The sequence below is a fragment of the Neophocaena asiaeorientalis genome, unplaced genomic scaffold, assembly GCF_003031525.2.
Source record: "Neophocaena asiaeorientalis asiaeorientalis breed wild unplaced genomic scaffold, Neophocaena_asiaeorientalis_V1.1 scaffold119, whole genome shotgun sequence".
Classification (NCBI taxonomy): domain Eukaryota; kingdom Metazoa; phylum Chordata; class Mammalia; order Artiodactyla; family Phocoenidae; genus Neophocaena; species Neophocaena asiaeorientalis.
In genome coordinates this window covers 1,753,320-1,773,470 of record NW_020175821.1, presented here as the reverse complement: position 1 = coordinate 1,773,470, position 20,151 = coordinate 1,753,320, and the positions used below count along the sequence as shown (strand labels likewise).

At 40.8% G+C, this 20,151-nt stretch overlaps 1 protein-coding gene across 7 annotated transcripts in view; it reads left to right on the top strand.

Moving 5' to 3' along the window:
- GANC (glucosidase alpha, neutral C) overlaps positions 1 to 20,151 on the top strand; it is a 76,794-nt gene that overhangs the window by 40,172 nt on the left and 16,471 nt on the right. For all 7 annotated transcript variants that reach the window (XR_003001432.1, XR_003001431.1, XM_024732559.1 and 4 more), the window contains 10 exons: positions 251 to 486; positions 3,047 to 3,173; positions 4,092 to 4,171; positions 6,395 to 6,538; positions 7,642 to 7,738; positions 10,910 to 11,011; positions 12,360 to 12,603; positions 14,848 to 14,912; positions 16,379 to 16,455; positions 19,962 to 20,036. Coding sequence is in view for 5 of the 7 variants with exons in the window: in XM_024732559.1 (XP_024588327.1) it covers positions 251 to 486; positions 3,047 to 3,173; positions 4,092 to 4,171; positions 6,395 to 6,538; positions 7,642 to 7,738; positions 10,910 to 11,011; positions 12,360 to 12,603; positions 14,848 to 14,912; positions 16,379 to 16,455; positions 19,962 to 20,036 (1,247 nt within the window). In the remaining 2 variants the exon portion in view is untranslated. The remainder of the gene's footprint in view (positions 1 to 250; positions 487 to 3,046; positions 3,174 to 4,091; positions 4,172 to 6,394; positions 6,539 to 7,641; positions 7,739 to 10,909; positions 11,012 to 12,359; positions 12,604 to 14,847; positions 14,913 to 16,378; positions 16,456 to 19,961; positions 20,037 to 20,151) is intronic.

Sequence of the window (20,151 nt, the reverse complement as noted above, 5' to 3'; positions counted from 1 at the left end):
TATTCTTCAACGTTCTAACCAAGTGTTACCACCTCTGTGAAGCCCTTCAAGACTCCATACTTCACTGCAGCCAAAATTTATCAGCCCCTCTGCAGTCCCACAGCACTTGAGGGTAGGGACTCTGCTTTCTTCTTGATATTCTAAGTACCAGGCTCAGTGCTTAGACCTTGTAGACATTCAGGAAACATTTATCAACTGTATAATTATCATTGTGGTGGTAATTGGCTCAGTTGTCATCTCCCCCTTTTAGGCACACAAGCCATGCCCCCTCTCTTCTCCTTGGGGTACCATCAGTGCCGCTGGAACTACAAAGATGAGCATGATGTAAAGGCAGTGGATGCAGGATTTGATGAACATGACATTCCTTACGATGTCATGTGGCTGGACATAGAGCACACTGAAGGCAAGAGGTACTTCACCTGGAACGAGAAAAGGTTCCCAAACCCCAAAAGGATGCAAGAGCTGCTCAGGAGCAAAAAACGTAAGGTAAAATAAGCCAGCACTCTGAACCTTTTCATTACAAAGCATTTTTAAATTTTTTAAAGTTGCCTTGATACATTAGTGGAAGAGAACCATCTGGTAAAAAATGGCCAGGAAAATAGTACCTTCAATTGTAACTGTAACTGTGATAACAGAAAAGCAATGGTGAGAAGGTGGCCATCCCTGCCATCCATCCCTGCCTTAGCAGTCCATCCATCCCTGCCTTAGTGGTCTAGGTCCCCGTAAGGATGAAGGGGCCTAGCATTCAGTTCCATTCGTTGTGTCCACCCTGTAGTGATGTGATGGATGCACCCCACGATGCAAAATTTGATTTTGATGTCAAGATTGATTATGTCACACTGGCACCAAGAGGGTATGAAAAGGCTAATTAGTCCCATAGTGAGGCATTCTTGGGGGAGCAGACTAGCTCCCAAGCTCCTTTGAAATAGGTCTGAGAGAGCTGGGAAAGGAGACAGGATCAGGTTTTAAGGTGGTTAGAGGGTTGAACTGGGGTGAGGATTCCTGTGCGTGCACCGGGGCTTGTGTGGTTTGAACTTCCTGTTGGCACCAAAGAAGGGAGCATCAGGGCTTTCTCTGTCAGTACACACAGATGTGGGTAGAAGGCTAAGGGGGAATGATGGGGCTTAAACTCTTAACAGTCGCTCAGAAATGGAGTCAGATTCTTTATTACGCCATTTTTCCTGCATGCTTCCCTGATGGACTCCATCTGTCCATATGGCCAAGGAAAGAACTAAAATAGAAAATGAGGACAGGGAGAAGACACTGGAAAGTGTGTAATGCGGGGCGGGGTGGGGGGAGTGATAGCAATAATGAAAAGGGTGAAGGAGAAAAAAACAAGAGAGGAAAAGGGAGGAACCCCATATGTATCACATAAATGGATCCGAGATTAAAGTTGCCTTTTCAACCCATTGCATTGAGCCCCAGGCCTTTCACAGGTGGTCAGAGCCAATGGTGTTAATTCTTAATCTCCCAATTAATAAACACCTACCATTTATCAGGCATTTATTATGGAAGCAGCCCAAGAGCCCATCGACAGATGAACGGATAAAGGAAACGTGGTATACATATACAATGCAAAATTATTCAGCCTTTAAAAGGAAGGACTTTCTGATACATGCTGCAACATGGATGAACCTTAAGGGCATTATGCTACGTGAAATAATCCAGTCACAAAAAGACAAATACTGGGCTTCCCTGGTAGCGCAGTGGTTGAGAGTCTGCCTGCCGATGCAGGGGACACGGGTTCGTGCCCCGGTCCAGGAAGATCCCACATGCCACAGAGCAGCTGGGCCCGTGAGCCATGGCCGCTGGGCCTGCGCGTCTGGAGCCTGTGCTCCGCAACGGGAGAGGCCACAACAGAGGCCTGCGTACCGCAAAAAAAAAAAAAAAGACAAGTACTATATGATTTCACTAATCTGTAATACCTAGAGTAGTCAAAATCATAGAGACAGAAAGAAGAATGGTGGTAGCCAAAGGCTGGTGGGGAGGAGGGAGTGAGAAGTTGTTTTTCTGTTTTTGGGGGGATTTTTGAGTATTATTTTTTAATATTTATTTATTCATTTGGCTGCACCAGGTCTTAGTTGCTGCACGTGGGATCTTTTAGTTGCAGTATGCGGGATCTTTAGTCGTGGCATGCGAACTCTTAGTTGTGGTATGTGGGATCTAATTCCCTGACCGGGGATTGAACCCGGGAGCCCTGCACTGGGAGCACAGAGTCTTAGCCACTGGACCACCAGGGAAGTCCCGGGAAGTTGTTTTTAATAGGTATAGAGTTTCAGTTTTACAAGATGAAAAGAGTTCTAGACAATGTACAATATTGTGAATCTTTTTGACACTGTTGAACTATACACTTAAAATTGGTTAAGATGGTGAATTCTATGTTATGCATATTTTACCACAATTTTAAAATTTTGTAAGTTTTTGAGCAATGGAGAATTAAACTTTAGTATGTAGAATAGATTTGAATAGATATGAGGAAGGATTATTAGAAGGTTATTCTAGCCAAATAAAGTGGTTTTGAGGCCCCCGAGCATGTGGAAGTGATGGTATTAGAAGGGCAGGGAGAGATGCTGGAGAATAGTGCTGTGATCACAGCTCTTCTCAAGCCTCCTTCCTAAATATGGCTGTACCATATTTAGGTTTGGGGATTTTTTGTTTGTTTTTAATATGCTATTTTCTTTTCTTTAATGTTTTCTTTTGTGTTATCTTAGCCTCTGGCTATCTAGGGAGCAGGGACCTTGCCTGCTTAATCCTTTATGTAAAGCACCCAGCACCACAGAGAGATAGAAGCCTAATAAATGTGATCTTAAGAACATGTATTTGTGGGGCAGCAATAATTGTGAAAAAGGATGGGCCTGGTTCTGATATCAATTTATATTCCCATAAGCCCATGAAAGTTTATAGGATTTTACTGGTATCTGAAATATTTCAGTAATAGTAGTTGTTTTGAGTAAAATTTGAATGCCAAAGCTATGATGAAAACAAGTAAATGAACGTATGGCTCATATAAAACTGATGAAATCTTTAAACCTTTATGTCCTAACAGCTTGTGGTCATTAGTGACCCCCACATCAAGATTGATCCCGACTACTTAGTGTATGCTAAGGCCAAAGAACAGGGCTTCTTTGTGAGGAATCATGAAGGGGGAGACTTTGAAGGTGTATGCTGGCCTGGTAAGATGTCATTTGAAACACCTGTTATCCACTGTTTAGTCCCAACTAATGAAGGTTGCATGGCCATCTTTCTAATTTCTTGAAGTTGTCACATGCTACATTTATGTGCCTTTCCTTAAAGATGATAGTATTATCTTCATTTATATCTTTCATTTAACATCTGGTACAGTGTGCTTTGTATATATTTATAAGTCAATGAATGAATGAAAAATTAACAAGCAAACCTCAGTGCCGTGCTATTTCCCTAAGCAAATAAAAATTAAAAGCCAGGGAGTGAGAAAATGAGAGGAGGAGAAAGAGGAAGAAAGAAGAAGAATCCTGCAATCTCTCTCCCTGTGATTCTTCTTTGCCCTGTTAGCCCATAGTTTTGACTTCCCAGCCTTTCATGAGTGACCTCAGCTGCCCCTGACAACTCTGAAGTCTTCATTTCAGAAATTATTAGTTTAAAGCCTTGGTAAAAACTCCTCAAGGACAAAAGGGAATCACCACTCTGTCATATGATAGCACTCTATCACAAGTCCATGCACTGTAGAGAAACCACACGCATTCCTCTTCTCCCTATACCACTTATAAACATGCCTCTCCTCTCTTTAAGAACAGAGAGGTCACTCCAGGCTATCTGCCATCCTTACTGGGCCTGTCTGAGGCCATCAGTGAGGGACAGGCTCCATCTTGAGGCTTGTTCATTGGCATTCCCCTGGCTGCTGAGCTTGAGAGAGCTAGTGATTGTCACTGGAGTCCAGCATTGCCTTCTTCATTCGTTTCTCACCAGACCGTGCCTCTGTATCAGCTATCTTTCACATTTGATGTGAGGTGCCCATTCATTACCCAGCTTTCACATCTGATATTCTTCTTTACAAATATATTACCATGAGGAGCACCATTCCTAACAGGCTATCTACTCCTCTGCCTCTGCAGGTCTCTCCTCTTACCTGGATTTTACCAGTCCCAAAGTCAGAGAGTGGTATTCCAGTCTTTTTGCTTTCTCTGTTTATCAGGTTTGTTTTTATTCTTTTGCTCTTTCCTAGTTACTTGGAAGGATAAAGTAAGGAAAAAAAGTGATTAAATAGAGCTACTCTGCTTCACTGAGTAGCTCTTGATAAATAATACTTGTATGAAAAGACAGAGATGCCAGGGACTTCCCTGGTGGTCCAGTGGTAAAGAATCCGCCTTACAATGCAGGGGATGTGGGTTCAATCCCTGGTCAGGGAACTAAGATCCCATATGCCATGGGGCAACTAAGCCCGCACGCCACAATTACTGAGCTTGGGCGCCTCAACAAGAGAGCCTGTGTGCCGCAAACTACAGAGGCCACGTCCCCTGGAGCCTGCGTGCCACAACTAGAGAAAACCCACACGCCACAACTAGAGAGAAGCCTGTGCCACCAACGCGCCTCAACAAAAGATCCCGCATGCCTCAACAAAGTTTCCATGTGCCGCAACTAAGACCTGACGCAGCCAAAAGTAAATTAAATAAATAATAAAATAAATCTTATAAAAAAGACGGGGATGCCAACCACATTACAGACCTTGGTGGTACCAGGAGTGGTGCCATATGAATTACCAAGTGCACAAAAGCTGTGATTTTGACTTCTATTATGATAGACTCTATGATATATCAAAGTACTTAATGATAGAGACTTATTATATTTTCAAACTGTATAAATTTTTACATAAAATAGTATTGTATAATATTATTAAAGATGATGATAATGATATATGAGAAAGTATCTTGCAAAGTATAATGTGATATTAAAAGTAAGGTACAATAATAATTCTTAAAATCTTATAAGAATCACAGAGAGAACCGGAGAGGCCACATCTAGAGAACCGTTTTCAATCAGCGGTGGTGATGAGAATAATGATGTCTGATATAAACTGAGTATGTGCTGTGTGCCAAGCACTATGCTACTCACTTTGTGTGCATTATACCATTTCATCTTCACGATAACTCTTTGAAGTTGGAATTGTAATTAACTCTAATCCCACAGGTGAGGAAATCAAGGCATGGACAAGTGTAAAAACCTGCTAAGTTCACCCATCTAGTAAGTGGTGGACCTAAGATTTGAACTCAGGTCTGTCTGTCTCCCAAGCCCAGCTCTTAACCACTAAACTCTAGTTTCTGAGCATCCTGTATTAGGATATAGAAAATAACTTAGAGCAGGGGTAAAGAACACGTGGGCCAATCTGGCCTTGCTCATTTGTTTCCCTATTGTCTAGGCTGCTTGCACATAACTATAGCTGGGTTGGGTTATTGAAAAAGAGGACTTATGGCCTGAAAAGTTGAAAATATTTACTGTCTGGTCCTTCCAGAAAAAGTTTGCCAACCCCTGTCTTAGAGGGTGCTAAAAAGAACAGTCAAAGTGGTTAAATATTTGGAATCCATATAGCCGTGTTCATAGAAGTATACATGATTAGAAATAATTCAAAGTAAAGAGTCAAAAGAAAACATATAAGCCTCCTCCAGTCATTTGAAAGGCTACCATGTCGGGGAGGCAGCAGATGTATTCTGTGGTATCCCAGAAGGTAAGCTAGGCCCTGTGAGAGGAGCAAGGAGCAAAGGAGCAAGACTTTCAGAAGATAATGGAATGAGCTGCCTGAGGGACTCCCAGTCATTGTAGCTATTGAGTCAAATGCTGAGAGACCAGGGATTCTATAAAGGGATTGCAGCACCATGTTAACTACATGACTCAACAGCCCCTTCCCACTCTAAAGCTAACAATTCTATGTAGAACACACACTATAGATCCTGCTAAGAAACGGGTATCCTAGCCGAACCTTTCATAGTGTTCGAGGGAAGGGGGAATCTTTTCATGGACAGCTATAATTGCCCATAGTTAAGAGTTGTAGCAGAGGATGGATGATGTAGAGCCTAATTGTGAACATTCACAACCTTCCTATAGTGGTTCTCCAGGGGGTCTCAGAGCAGACCTGTGGGCCACATGGGAGTACAGCACAGCACTCTTTCATTCATAAGTACTCAACAAGTACTTATTGAGAACCCTCTACCATTTAGGTTGTTCTAGGTGTTTGGGATTTATCAATGAACAAAACAGACAAAATTCCCTGCCCTGTGGAACTTTTAACCTAGCAGGGGACAGAGCATAGATAATAAACATAACAAATAATAAATTAAATGGAGTAAGAAAGAGGAATAGGGACGGCTATCATATTAACCTTGTCACTGTAAGAGTTTTATCATGACCAAGATTGACTTCCTAGGGATCTACTGACATCCTCTACATATGGAACGACATGAATGAGCCCTCTGTCTTTAGAGGGCCAGAACTAACCATGCAGAAGAATGCCATTCATCATGGCAACTGGGAGCACCGAGAACTTCACAACATCTATGGCTTTTATCAGGTAAAACATCTAAAAAGCAGCCACCTGGATCCATGTGCCCTGACTTTTGGGCTGAAAGTCATTTGCTTTAACAACCATGCTATACAGTTCATTTCTTTGTGTGTCTTTTCTGACAACTGTTGATACAATGGGTCTTATCAGGTTGTAGCCAGTATAAGACTCATTATTTCTCCCTTTGCATCTTTTCCATCTATAATGAACTTGATTAATTTATAGATATTGGTTGATTAATGATAACATAGAAACATCTTCCTTGACAGGAGCCATTAGTAAATGGCATTAGATAATACCTCAAACCTTTTATTGAAGTAGGCTGTGTATAAATATGTAAACAAAGGCAATTAAAACAGATTTTTTTAAACTTCACAAACATCTAAATACAGCAAGTCTTATATTCATACCAGGGGAGTAAGATTTAGAACACAGATGCACAATTTCAATATGTATACTTCTAAAAGTAGAAAGCCTTCCTTAAGTACTTAGTCTTCTCAATAGAAGGTGGTAGAATTGTTTTCCATTTGCCAGTCACATCCAAAAAACTTGGCAGTCACTTGCCCTAATTTATATCCTTGGTTCTTTGTTATCTTCAAAATGTAATGGTGTTCCTGTGGGCCTCCCACAAATTGCTGTTTTCCAGCGGGAGCTGCTGGCTACATATAGCACGATTTTCAGATGCTATCTGTGTACTTCTCTACACAGCCTCTTGCTATAACTGTAAACTATCAATACTTTATAGCTGGAGAATTTTCTTATGTAGGCCAGGGCCAGTCACTTAACCTCTCTGAATCAGTCTCAGAGGGTTTTGTGTAGGTTACTAGAGAAAATCTTATAAAAATGCCTCACAATAGTAAGCACCAAGTAAATACTATTATTTACTATTATTTCATTGCTATTTTAATGAGATAAATTGTTTCACTCTTTTATTAGGGGAATTTAGAGTAGTTTCATTACATCATGAAAATTATTGGGCAGATTTTTAATATTTTCCATTTCACATTCCCACCTACTATTTACTTTTTGCATGTGAAATAGCTTATTGGGGATGTCTGCACAGTGACCTAATCCAGTCATCTCTTTGAAATTTTTCTCCTTTGACTTTATAGCAAATGGCCACTGCAGAAGGACTGATCCAGCGATCTAAAGGGAAGGAGAGACCCTTTGTTCTTACACGTTCTTTCTTTGCTGGATCACAAAAATATGGTAAGGACTGGTTCATATGATCAGACTTAAAAACACAAGCTAGCAATCTGTCTCTTTTGACCATATATGGTATATGGTGCTACTGTGTTGATGCCTTCCTTTTCAGTAGGTCAGGTCTTAGATTGTAGAGAGCAATGTGCTCTGAAGTGTGCATTTTGTCCTTTGAGACTGAGTAAACCAATTTTAATAAAGTTTAGTTACTTTTTTCCCACTGAAGAACTGGACACTTAGTTGTTGGGAGAATGACTTCAGAGTATCTGTTTGCTGGGATGGTCATCTTTTTTTTTAACATCTTTATTGGAGTATAATTGCTTTACATTGTTGTGTTAGTTGCTGCTGTATAACAAAGTGAATCAGCTATACATATACATACATACCCATATCTCCTCCCTCTTGCGTCTCCCTCCCACCCTCCTTATCCCACCCCCTAGGTGGTCACAAAGCACCGAGCTGATCTCCCTGTGCTATGCGGCTGCTTCCCACTAGCTATTTTACATTTGGTAGTGTATATATGTGAATGCCACTCTCTCACTTCGTCCTAGCTTACCCTTCCCCCTCCCCGTGTCCTCAAGTCCATTCTCTACATCTGCATTTTTATTCCTGTCCTGCCCCTAGGTTCTTTAGACCTTTTTTTTTAGATTCCATGTATATGTGTTAGCATACGATACTTGTTTTTCTTTCTGACTTACTTCACTCTGTGTGACAGACTCTAGGTCCTGGGATGGTCATCTCTGATCCTGTCTCTTTTATTTATCAAGACCAGAGAAAATATACTTTAACACATTCCTTCAACCACCTGTTCCACTCAGCAATGCGGTTTAAAATAGACCCAGCTTTTGCTTGTGGTCAGCGTCATCTATAACTGGATCCGGTTTACTAGCTAATGTAGATCTAGTTCAACTTAACCACCCTGTGGCAGGAAGGCTATTTTAAGTCCCCTGGCCTTGCATAAATAACCTGAAGCTTAGGTCCTAGTTTGAGGAATCCAGCCTTTATTATACCACAGACAATATTAGGCCTCCTACTCCACCCCTGAAAACCAGCCCCAATGGCACTCTGAAAGATGCCAAAATATAATCATCAGGCAAAGATTCAAGTACAGAGATACTCAGCATTAGTCCTTAAAATAAAAAATAAAGAAAATCCAAATATCCAACAATACAGGAATAGTTATTAAATTATGGTATATCCGTATGATAGACTATCATAAGGCTATTTAATATAGTAGCATTAATTGCATGAGAAAATTTTTGTGACATCATGATAAAAGAAAAAAAAAGCAGAAAGCCTAAATGTTTATATATTATCCTGATTTTGTTAAAAAAATAAATATATGTAGGTAGTAATCTAAGTAATTATAATACTGTGGTGATTATGAGTGATTTTAATTTTCTTCTTTTTACTTATCTCTATTTTCCAAATTCTCTACAAGTATCCCTTTTAATCACTATAACAAGTAAAGTCTTTGAATGAAAACACTTATAAGCAGCAGTTTAAAAAAGATAACGGGGGTGGGGGAGGGATGGACTGGGAGTTTGGGGTTAGCAGATGCAAACTATTACATAGAGAATGGATAAACAATGGGTCCTGCTGTGTAGCACAGGGAACTATATTCAATGTCCTGAGAGAAACCACAATGGAAAAGAATTTTAAAAACTGTATATATATGTATAACTGGATCACTTTGCTGTGCAGTAGAAATTAGCACAACATTGTAAATCAACTATACTCCAATTTAAAAAGAAGATAACAGAAGATACGCATACTAAGTAATCTTTGATCTCTTAAATATTGACTCACTGCCTAGTCTTCAGTACTCTGTGTGAAGCTATCGATTTGCCCCAAAGCATAGCAAGTGAGGCATTACAGAGAACACTGCTGTGTCAAGTTCTATGCTGAGACCAATAGCCAGAGAGAGCTTTCAGCAGAACAACCACGAGACCTGAAAACATCTGAACGTTTACATGAACTTCGTTTCTTGATAAGAATGTTGTCATGTGGGTTTCAACATCATTATGCAGATATGTACATATCTCATCTGAAGTCAAGGAGAAATTATGAGAATACTATTTTAAAAGTCCCTCGAAAATATTTTTCTTTGCTCCCCCTAGGACAGCCTAAAATTTCTACAGAATATTAAAGCAAAAATAGCTACCAAAAGTATTTTGGTAAAAGATTGACAAAAATGTTTCCAGAGTAATCTAGACTTAGTAACGTAAGAGTTTTTTTTCCTTTTATGATCCTCTTTAGTGTTATATACCTTTACAAGCTCTTATCAACTATTCAGTGTGCAAGAGCACTGACTTTAGAGTCAGACTGCCTGAGCTCAAATCCTACCATATCCATTGTTTGCCATATTTCCCTCACTGTAAAATAAAGTTAAACAATGTTTACCTGATAGAGTTGTTGTAATGATTAAGTGGGATAATACAGGCAAAGCAACGTAACACCTGGCTCAGTGAGGGCTCTGTAAATGTTAACTATTGTTATTGCTGCTATTATGTCTCCCTTGTACCGTCTTAAGTCCTCTTATAGAGGATTTTGTGGAGTTAGGGGCGGTGTGTGGCAGATAGGCATATAGATTAATGGAACAGGATAGAGAATCCAGAAAGGGTCCCACACATATATGATCAAATAATTAGCAACAAAGTTGCTAAGGCAATTCAATGGAGAAAGGAGTTTTTTCAATAAATCGTGCTGGCACATGGTGTATCCATGTGGGGGAGGGGGAAGAACCTTGACTCTTACACCATAGACACAAAGTAACTCAAAATGGAATATAGACCTAAATTATAAAGGCTATGACAAACAAAAAGCTTCTAGAAGAAAACATAGAAAATCTTTGTGACTTTAGGACTTTCTTAGCTAGAACACAAAAAACATGAACCATAAAATAAAAAAAGATAAATTGGACTTCATCGAAATTAAAAACTTATGCCCTTTCAAAGATATTGTTAAGAAAATGAAAGTCAAGCCACAGACTGAGAGAAGATATTTGCAATATACATATATATCTGTCAAAGGACTTGTATCCAGAATATATAAAAAGAAAGAAATGTTCTCCTTTATGTTGGTTTGCCTATTACAAATAAGGAATCTAAATATGAAATTGAGTACCTGGGCTGATTTGTGATTTTTTTTCTTTTAATACCTTCTTACTGATGACCAAAGGTGCTGTGTGGACAGGTGACAACACAGCAGAGTGGAGTTACCTGAAAATTTCTATCCCTATGTTACTCACCCTCAGCGTGACTGGGATCTCTTTTTGTGGAGGTAAGTGATATCCTCAAGCTTGAAGTGAGAGAAAATCAAAGGGAGGGTGTTTTCTTTTTATTATTATTATTAATTTTTATTGGAGTGTGGTTGCTTTACAATGCTGTTAGCCTCCACTGCAGAACAAAATCAATCAGCCATATAAAGGGAGGGTATTTTCATCAAAGCTGGTCACAAATCTCTTCTTGTGAGCTGTTTTCAACAGGGATACTCTATGGCCATACCACCCTGAACGTGACCGATCTCCTCTGATTTCAGAAGCTAAGCAGGGTCGGGCCTGGTTAGTACTTGGATAGGAAACAGGGGTAAACATGGGAAAGAGAAAATGAGGAGAGTGAAGGAGAGCAGACTAGAGAGGAGAGTGAAGGGGATGCTTCAGAGCTGTGTGTGTACTGTCTGAACTGAGGACATGAAGAAAATCATCAGAAAGTGAGCCAGAGTGTTTCTTTCCCTCATTCTCTTATTGCTCCCTCCTTACACACTCTTGATAACTGAGTTTCTCTTCTTAAAACATGCCTTTTCTACCTGAAAGTGAGAAAAATGGAGAGAACTACAAAGAATTTAGCAAATCAGAAATCAGCCTTACAGAACTCCTGTGACATGTTTTAACTGTTAAATACTCTCTCTCTCTCTCTCTCTCTCTCTCTCTCTCTCTCTCTCTCTCTCGGAAAAGATAAATTTAATTAAAATAAGATTCTCTGATGGGCTGCCTGTCCCTAATCCTAACAATTCCCTGCAGGTGAGAGATCCCAGTATGGAAGGTGTTCAGCATGGCTACAGGTCCAGCTGCTCCTTGTTTTCAGTGGGCCTGGGAGCACCTTAATATCACTTTTTGATAGATGTGGTTTTTTATGGCATTGGTCCACATTCAATACAAAGAATATGTATCCTGCTTAAGGGATAAGCACGAATTTCTCCCTAAACCTCTAATTCTGATTATATCTTTCCCTTTAGTTCTTTCTGTAGTTTTTATCTTGCTTCAGCTGTTGATTTCAAACAAAATCAATTGCCAAACCGCCACCCCACCCCTAAACACAGACTTATTGAATCAGGCAGACATTTTGCAATTTCTGGGTTACCTGGGCTCAGGACATACAGAAATGTTGATCTTGCAGTAAAGCCTTTTGACAGGAAAAAAATATATTCAAAGAGCCTACTGTCAGATCCCCAAACAGCCTTGAGTTTTTTAGTATGTGCTCCCTAATTTGAGGCCACAGTTTTATGCTGTCATTTTGAGTGCGCATACAGCGCCTTTGCCCTGTCCGTCTTCAAGGACTTATCTTACCTGTGTACATCGTCTGTTAGACACCTGGGTGTCTGACTCAACCTTTCTTAATTGACTAATCAGCGGATGTAGGCGGCTTCATCGGGAATCCAGAGGCAGAGCTGCTAGTGCGGTGGTACCAGGCTGGAGCCTACCAGCCCTTCTTCCGTGGCCATGCCACCAAGAACACCAAGCGACGGGAACCCTGGCTCTTTGGGGAGGAGCACACCCGGCTCATCCAAGAAGCCATCAGAGAGCGCTACACCCTCCTGCCCTACTGGTATTCTCTGTTCTACTCTGCACACGTGGCTTCCCAACCCGTCATGAGGTAAACAGGCTTCACCAGTCACACCAGCAACCAATCTCTACCAGAAGATCCCCTCAGCCACTGGCAATGGAGTGATTACAGTGATTGCAAAAGAAAAGCCAGGTGTTTAACCAAGTGCCAATCGGCTTATTGAGCACCAACTGTGAGCAGGGTCAGGCAGTGGAGGTCACAGAAGATAAAAACTAGATCTCCTGCTACTTGGTGGTTCAAGTGTTAATATCTGGTAGGAGATAGAAATAGGAGAAAGAAAAAAGAAAAAGGAAGTGACTTTGTAACTGAATTCATCCAATATTTAACCCATGTAGTTCCCCTACAAAACTTGCGACCGCAAAATGTGTCTCTTTGGCTTGAGGATTCTTGGGGGCTGATTGTTTTTAAGAAACAAAAGGCTCAGGAAGTCTTTCTTTTTAACCTCCTCCTTAACTGCCTAAAAGAACTTAGTTAAAGGACCTGGTCCAGGAAGTGCATTATCATCAGAGATATCTACAAGGAATATGAGCTAAGCATGGTAGGGGGAACGTGGGGACCGAAGTCCTCTCTGTGTCCCATTGTCTCTGCATGGCCCAGCAAACATTTGTTTACCAAACATTTGTTTTTCCATCTCCGAGTGAATATCCTTCCTCCCCTTTGAAGTCCCAAACCCACTCCCTTCTTTTCTCAGGTGTTATATAAGCCTCAATTGCCGATCTTGTCCTTAGGCATCATATTTTTATGGAACCCCCTCATATGTACATAATTAAATTTGATTTTCTCCTGTTAAATACTCTCATGTCAACTTAATTCTTAGACCAGCCAGAAGAACCTAGACGGGTAGAGGAAAGTTGTTTTTTCGTCCCAGCACCCACAGGCATCCTCTCATGAAGAAAAACTTATTCTGCCAGGCTTGGCTCTATCTTACCCTTAGGGCTTTTCCTAGTGTATGAGTTATATTCTGATTCTATTTTGAAGACAGGATGTGAATACCAACTTTCTGGGTGAGAGAACAGTACACACGGAGACAAACATAGTAAATACATCAAGACCTCTAGATTAGCAGTTCCTCAGTCTGGCTCAGATCAGAATCATCCGAGGAGCTTTTGAGAAATACAGATTCCAAGGCCATACCACCAAACCTACTAGGAATCCCTTGGTTAAGTTCCAGGGATACATATTTGTTAGAAGTTTCCCTGGTGATTTTAGACATCAACCAGGTTTAGAGACCGCTGCTTTGTTATATTTAGTAGAAAAGGAATAGATTATTACAAAGGCTAGTGAATAAACTAAAAATAAGTTTCTCTTGTTAAAAAATATCTTTTCCTCATGAAATTGAAAATAATATTAGAGCCATTAGGTTAATATCCAGATACATAGATATTGAAAGTTTGATGATTTTTATAAGCCCATGTGCCTCCTAATTAGTTGTGTACAATAACAATAAAACAAAGCTCAAAACCCACACAAGTTTCTGCAACCTCCAAAAATGTTGCCAGCTTGAGAACAAGAAAAAACAATTCTTTTTATTTAAATAGGCAATGATTAACGATTCATGAAAAGCAGTGACAGAATGAAAAAATGGCACAGATTTTACAACACTATAAAATTCGGTTTTACAAACATTTAAGTTGTTTTACACCAAACACGTTAGGCATTTGGACTTGGACAAAGCTCCGATTCTGTCAGAGTAGTATTTAGTGCTCAACAATAAGAAGGGGAAATTTCAGGTACCAGAATTCTCAAGCTTTCATTGAACCATTTAAGCTAATACATAGCTATTTCACATAAGAAAAACATATAGTAATCATAACAAGTGCTCATAAAATCTTTTTTTATAAATGTATTTATTTAATTTATTATTTTTGTCTGTGTTGGGTCTTCGTTGTTGCATGTGGGCTTTTGCTAGTTGCAGCGAGTGGGGGCTACTCTTCGTTGCAGTGCGCGGGCTTCTCATTACGGTGGCTTCTCTTGTTGCGAAGCGTGGGCTCTAGGCGCGCAGGCTTCGGTAGTTGTGGCACACGGGCTTAGTTGCTCCATGGCATGTGGGATCTTCCCGGACCAGGGCTCGAACCTGTGTCCCTTGCATTGGCAGACGGATTCTTAACCACTGCACCACCAGGGAAGCCCTCATAAAATCATGAATCATACAAAAAGAGTCTTGGCTTTTCCCAATTTCCTTTGAATAGTTATAAAACTGAAAATCTAAGTGACTGAATTATAATAAAAATCTAATGATATTGAAGTAAGAAATTTCTTTTTTCCTTTCCCCAGGCCTCTGTGGGTAGAGTTCCCTGATGAATTAGAGACTTTCAGTGTGGAAGATGAATACATGCTGGGTGAGCATTTCTTGATTAATTATAGTTATGATAAATACTTTAATTATGTTTTCCTTACTGTATTTTCTAGTGGAAGAATGCTTAAAAATCCCTAATCTCAAGAAAGCCAAAAACAAAAATAAAAGAAATTCCATCACCAAGATCTTTAGTGTATTAGTGGGATCACAGCTCTATTCTCTTGTCATGCAGTGCTTCGCATAACATGTTAACTTCACATAAACCCATTTTATTTGTGGATGTAAGTTGGGATTCTTGTCTGGGTCCACTCCTAAGCCTTATGATACCACCACAGGGAAGGGAAGTAGAAAAAAGTAAACCAGATAGTAAAGACTCAGAAGAGCTTATTTCGTATGCAAGATAGGGTTGTTTGTTTGTTTTTTTTGTTTGTTTTGTTTTTTGGGTTTTTTTCGTTTTGATTTTGGTTTTGGTTTTTTGGGGTTTTTTTGTTTGTTTTGGTTGGCCTCTTCTTTAACAAGGGTTAACCAGATTTGGAACATGGAAGTTTATCATTTGTGGACTGGGGTCAAGAAGCCAGGCTCAACACAGAATTGCCCAAAAGGTGAATTCCATTTCTAAAGAGCAGAAACCCCAAAATGTAAACAACCTATCTCTTTTGGTCTCCACTCATTCTTAGGTCTCAAATTTCAAAGCTACTTCCCCTGGAGAAAATTTCCCTGACCAAAATTGCTTCCTAATACCTAATTCCACCTGCATTAGTCAAAGTCAGTCCCTCTTATTATGTAACTTTCATTCCATTTTGTACTTTCATCTTTTTGGTATTTGTCTTAACTCTCATTAATTTGTAATTACTTGTTTAATATCTGTCTTTACTGACTGTAAACTTCATGAGGGTGGGGACCATGTCTGTCTTATTTGTCACTCTGTCCCCAGAGCCTTAGCACAGTGCCTGGGACTCAGGAGGAACTCAATGAATATTTGTTGAATTAAAGAGCAAATTCATAAATGGATGAATTTTACATATGGTGGTGCCAAGATCAAAATGAAATTAATAATCCAGATTGCCTTTAAGAGAATTACAGGCTTCCAGTGATACCTGCCCAAGGAAGAGGACCTGAGTATCTATGTGGACCACACTTCTGGGTCACAGTTGTAGACTCACCACATTCAAAGTCATGTACAGCAAACAATGAAGCACTTAGAGAAGTGCAGTGGTGCTTTCAGATGACAGTTATGCACAAAATGAGGCTGTGCCAGACTTGTCAGGGTCCCTGCCTGTAATCCTACTATACCATAGGAGGATTAATGACAGGTAATGATACAGTTACCTCTGAGCACCTGTCCTCTTTCTAACTAACAGTGCATCTCCCTGATGAATCATTGGTTCAACTCACCAAGATCTCTACCTTCAAGAAGTTCAGTTGAGTGGTCTTTGAAACCACAAAGAGAAGGGATGTTTTCAGACCTCTTATCATGATATTCAACTTTATTTCTTCTCCACTTTTCAGGAAGCGCTTTATTGGTTCACCCAGTCACAGAACCAAAAGCTACTGTGGTTGATGTGTTTCTGCCAGGATCAAGTGAGGTAAAAGTAAATGACAAACATCCGCATACCTTACATGCCTCACGTCTCTTCCCTTCAAACTTGGTGGCTTAAAATGACAAAAATTTGTGGTCTCACAGTTCTGGAGGCTTGAAGTCTGAAATCATGGTGTCACCAGGTCTGGTTCCTTCTGGAGGCTCTGAGGGAGAATCTGTTCCATACCACTCTCCTAGCTTCTGGTGGCTGCCTGCACTCCTTGGCATTCCTTGGCTTGTAGCTGCATCACTTCAGTCCATGCCTCCATCTTCACAGTGTGTGTCTGTGTCTCCCCTACCATTGTCTCTTATAAGACACTTGTGATGTTATTTAGTGACCATCTGAATAATTCCAGATTACCTCCTTATCTCAAGATCCTTAATTTAGTCAAATCTCTTACCATAGAAAGTAATATTCACTCCGTCCAGGGATTAGGAAGCAAATATATCTTTTTGAAGAGCCACCATTCAGCCCACTACACTTGTCATTACTGATATGACAATAACCAGGCTTTTCTACAGAGTGCTCATGAATGATGTTCTTTCTGCTTGGTTTCTCTAGTAATTTGTAGTTCTGAAGGTGGGGCTCTTTACAAAGGTTCCCCTGCCAAGCAGAAACCTGAGAAAAAAGTTAAATGCAACAACAGCTAAATAACTTGTCCTGCCAAGCATTTCTGCTGAGAGTTTCTCAAGTCGATTCTGACAAAGCGCAAGTTCCCATTGAAAAGAACTAGCTCCCTTTCTGACTTAACCACAGATTTCTATAATGACCTATTAACATTTCAATCACATTGTTGTGACTATGTAACCTATTCCTTCAACACTATTTCCCAGACTGTTCTGTGATTGTTTCTCTTGCTACATCTTCCCAAAGCCTGGGTAGGAAAGCCAAGCCGTTTCTTGCCAGAACTTTACCTTGCTGGTTAGCTAGTATTGCATCACACTGTGCAGGGAGCTATCTAAAGGCCTTGCTGTCACCTTCCCCGTGTTTCTGGGTGGCCCATTCCCTCTCCTGCAAATCTGTTTATCGGGGAGGGCTTCTCTGACACCCTGTTTAAGATTATAAACCGGGGCTTCCCTGGTGGCGCGGGGGTTAAGAATCCACCTGCCAATGCAGGGGACACAGGTTCGAGCCCTGGTCCGGGAAGATCCCACATGCCGCAGAGCAACTAAGCCCATGTGCCACAACTACTGAGCCTGCACTCTAGAGCCCGCGAGCCACAACTACTGAGCCCGCGTGCCACAACTACTGAAGGCCACGCTCCTAGAGCCCATGCTCCGCAACAAGAGAAGCCATGCAATGAGAAGCCCACGCACTGCTACAAAGAGTAGCCCCCGCTCTCCGCAACTAGAGAAGGCCCGCATGCAGCAGCAAAAACCCTATGCAGCGAAAAATAAATAAATAAAATTTTAAAAAAGATTATAAACTACTCCCACTGCCCCAGTTCTGTCCAGCCCTCCTTCATCCTTTATATTTCTCCACAGAACATGCCATTTTAAACATTCTATGTATTTACTTTTATGTTTTGTTTATTATTTATCTCTCCCATTAGAATGTTAGCATTTTGAGGGCAGTGATTTTTTTTTTTTTTTTTTTTTTTTTTTTGTGGTATGCTGGCCTCTCACTGTTGCGGCCTCTCCCGTTGCGGAGCACAGGCTCCGGACGCACAGGCTCAGCGGCCATGGCTCACGGGCCCACCGCTCCGCAGCATGTGGGATCTTTCCGGACCGGGGCACGAACCCGCGTCCCCTGCATCGGCAGGCGGACTCTCAACCACTGCGCCACCAGGGAAGCCCGAGGGCAGTGATTTTTATCTGTTATGGTCTCTGCTGTATCCCCAGCATCTAGATGGGCACGTGGCCCATAGTAGGCCTTCTGTAAGTACTTGCTGGGTGAGGAGCTTGGTGACTAAGCTCTGGGTGTGATCTACATTATGTTTTGTACCAGTTGTATGCTTCCTAGGCTGGAGATCTTTGAATATGGCACCAGAGCACACACTCTATACCTCTCGTTTCAGTTAGTTAGACTGGAAATGGTCGACAGGAAATCCCCAAATATTGTTTGAATCCTTTTTTTTTTTTTACCTTTCACTCCCACCAGCTTTTTATCTAAAGCTAGTAGAATTCACCAAAGAAAGACATTACGAGAAAAGAAAGCTAAGACAAAATCCCTTGTAAACACAGACGCAGAAATCCTTGACAAAACATTAGCAAATTGAATCCAGCCAAAGATAATACTTCATGACAAGGTGGGGCTGATCCAGTTGAATTAAGAGTTCACTGTAGCTAGCAACTGTCAGGTCACAGCCCTCTCACATTCACAGCAAGACAATGACAGATTCAACAGCCCAGCTTTATAAAGGCTCTGGTGATCCCAGGAGGTGAACTTGCGAAATAGACTCTGTGGCTGCCAGAAATTACATTGAACTAGAAGAGAGAAAAAGGTTTGTTTTCATGCTGCTTCTGATGGTATCTTAAGGATTTATCCCACCAAATTACTTTGCAGGACTTTTTTGGCACTTTAGCAAGTAAACCCCCTTGACAGGCCTCTCAGGTAAGAGTTTGAACCTCATCCCTGAATTGAACTCTGTTAAGAAACAATGACACTATAGTAGTAATCCAAGTTTCCATTTGTTTTTCTCTAAGATCTGTTTCCTCGTCTGACACTTTTTTTTCTCCTGCCTCATTTGTAATCTGTTTGCTTGCAATGTGCTTTTCTGCTTTGTTGTGGTTTTCTCTCTTCCATTGTCTTTTTCACTACTAGATCATTAAGTTTTTTTGTTTTTTAAAAAAATTTTATTTATTTATTTTTGGCTGCATTGGGTCTTTGTTGCTGCACGCAGGCTTTCTCTAGTTGTGGCGAGCGGGGGCTACTCTTCGTTGCGGTGCGCAGGCTTCTCATTGCAGTAGCTTCTCTTGTGGAGCACAGGCTCTAGGCATGTGGGCTTTAGAAGTTGTGGCACGTGGGCTCAGTAGTTGTGGCTCATGGGCTCTAGAGCGCAGGCTCAGTAGTTGTGGCACATGGGCTTAGTTGCTCTGCAGCATGTGGGATCTTCCTGGACCAGGGCTCAAGCCCGTGTCCCCTGCATTGGCAGGCGGATTCTTAACCACTGCGCCACAAGGGAGGTCCTGATCATTAAGTTTTTATAAGCCAACTGGACTGTAAAATCCATGAGGGCAGGTTCTGTGTCTCTCTGTTCACTTGTGTGTACCCAGCGATGCTGGGCGCATGGTAGATTGATCTATAAATAACTTTTGGATGGATGAATGGAAAAATGAATGGCCTTTTAGTCAGCTTAATCTGTCACAGTACTAGGTTTTTCCTTTGGGATCTTTTTAAAAGCATATGTTCTTCCTAACTTCTACTCAAGGTGTTGTTTTTTTTTTTTTAATTGTATTTATTTTAGCTTTCTGGTTATTTGAAATCCAGATAAATGGATGTTTCACTAAATAATGAAATTGTGAACAGAGTTGCTTATACACTCTTTTTCATTAGGGTCTGTTTCTTTTCAGGTCTGGTATGACTCTAAGACATTTGCTCGTTGGGAAGGAGCATGTACTGTAAAGATCCCAGTAGCCTTGGACACGGTAAGTTATTTTCAGACTGTTATTTTTACCTATTGTGCTGTATTTGTCTACTCGGGCTGCCATGACAGGATACCATAGACTGGGTGACTTCAACAACAGAAATTTCTTTTCTCAC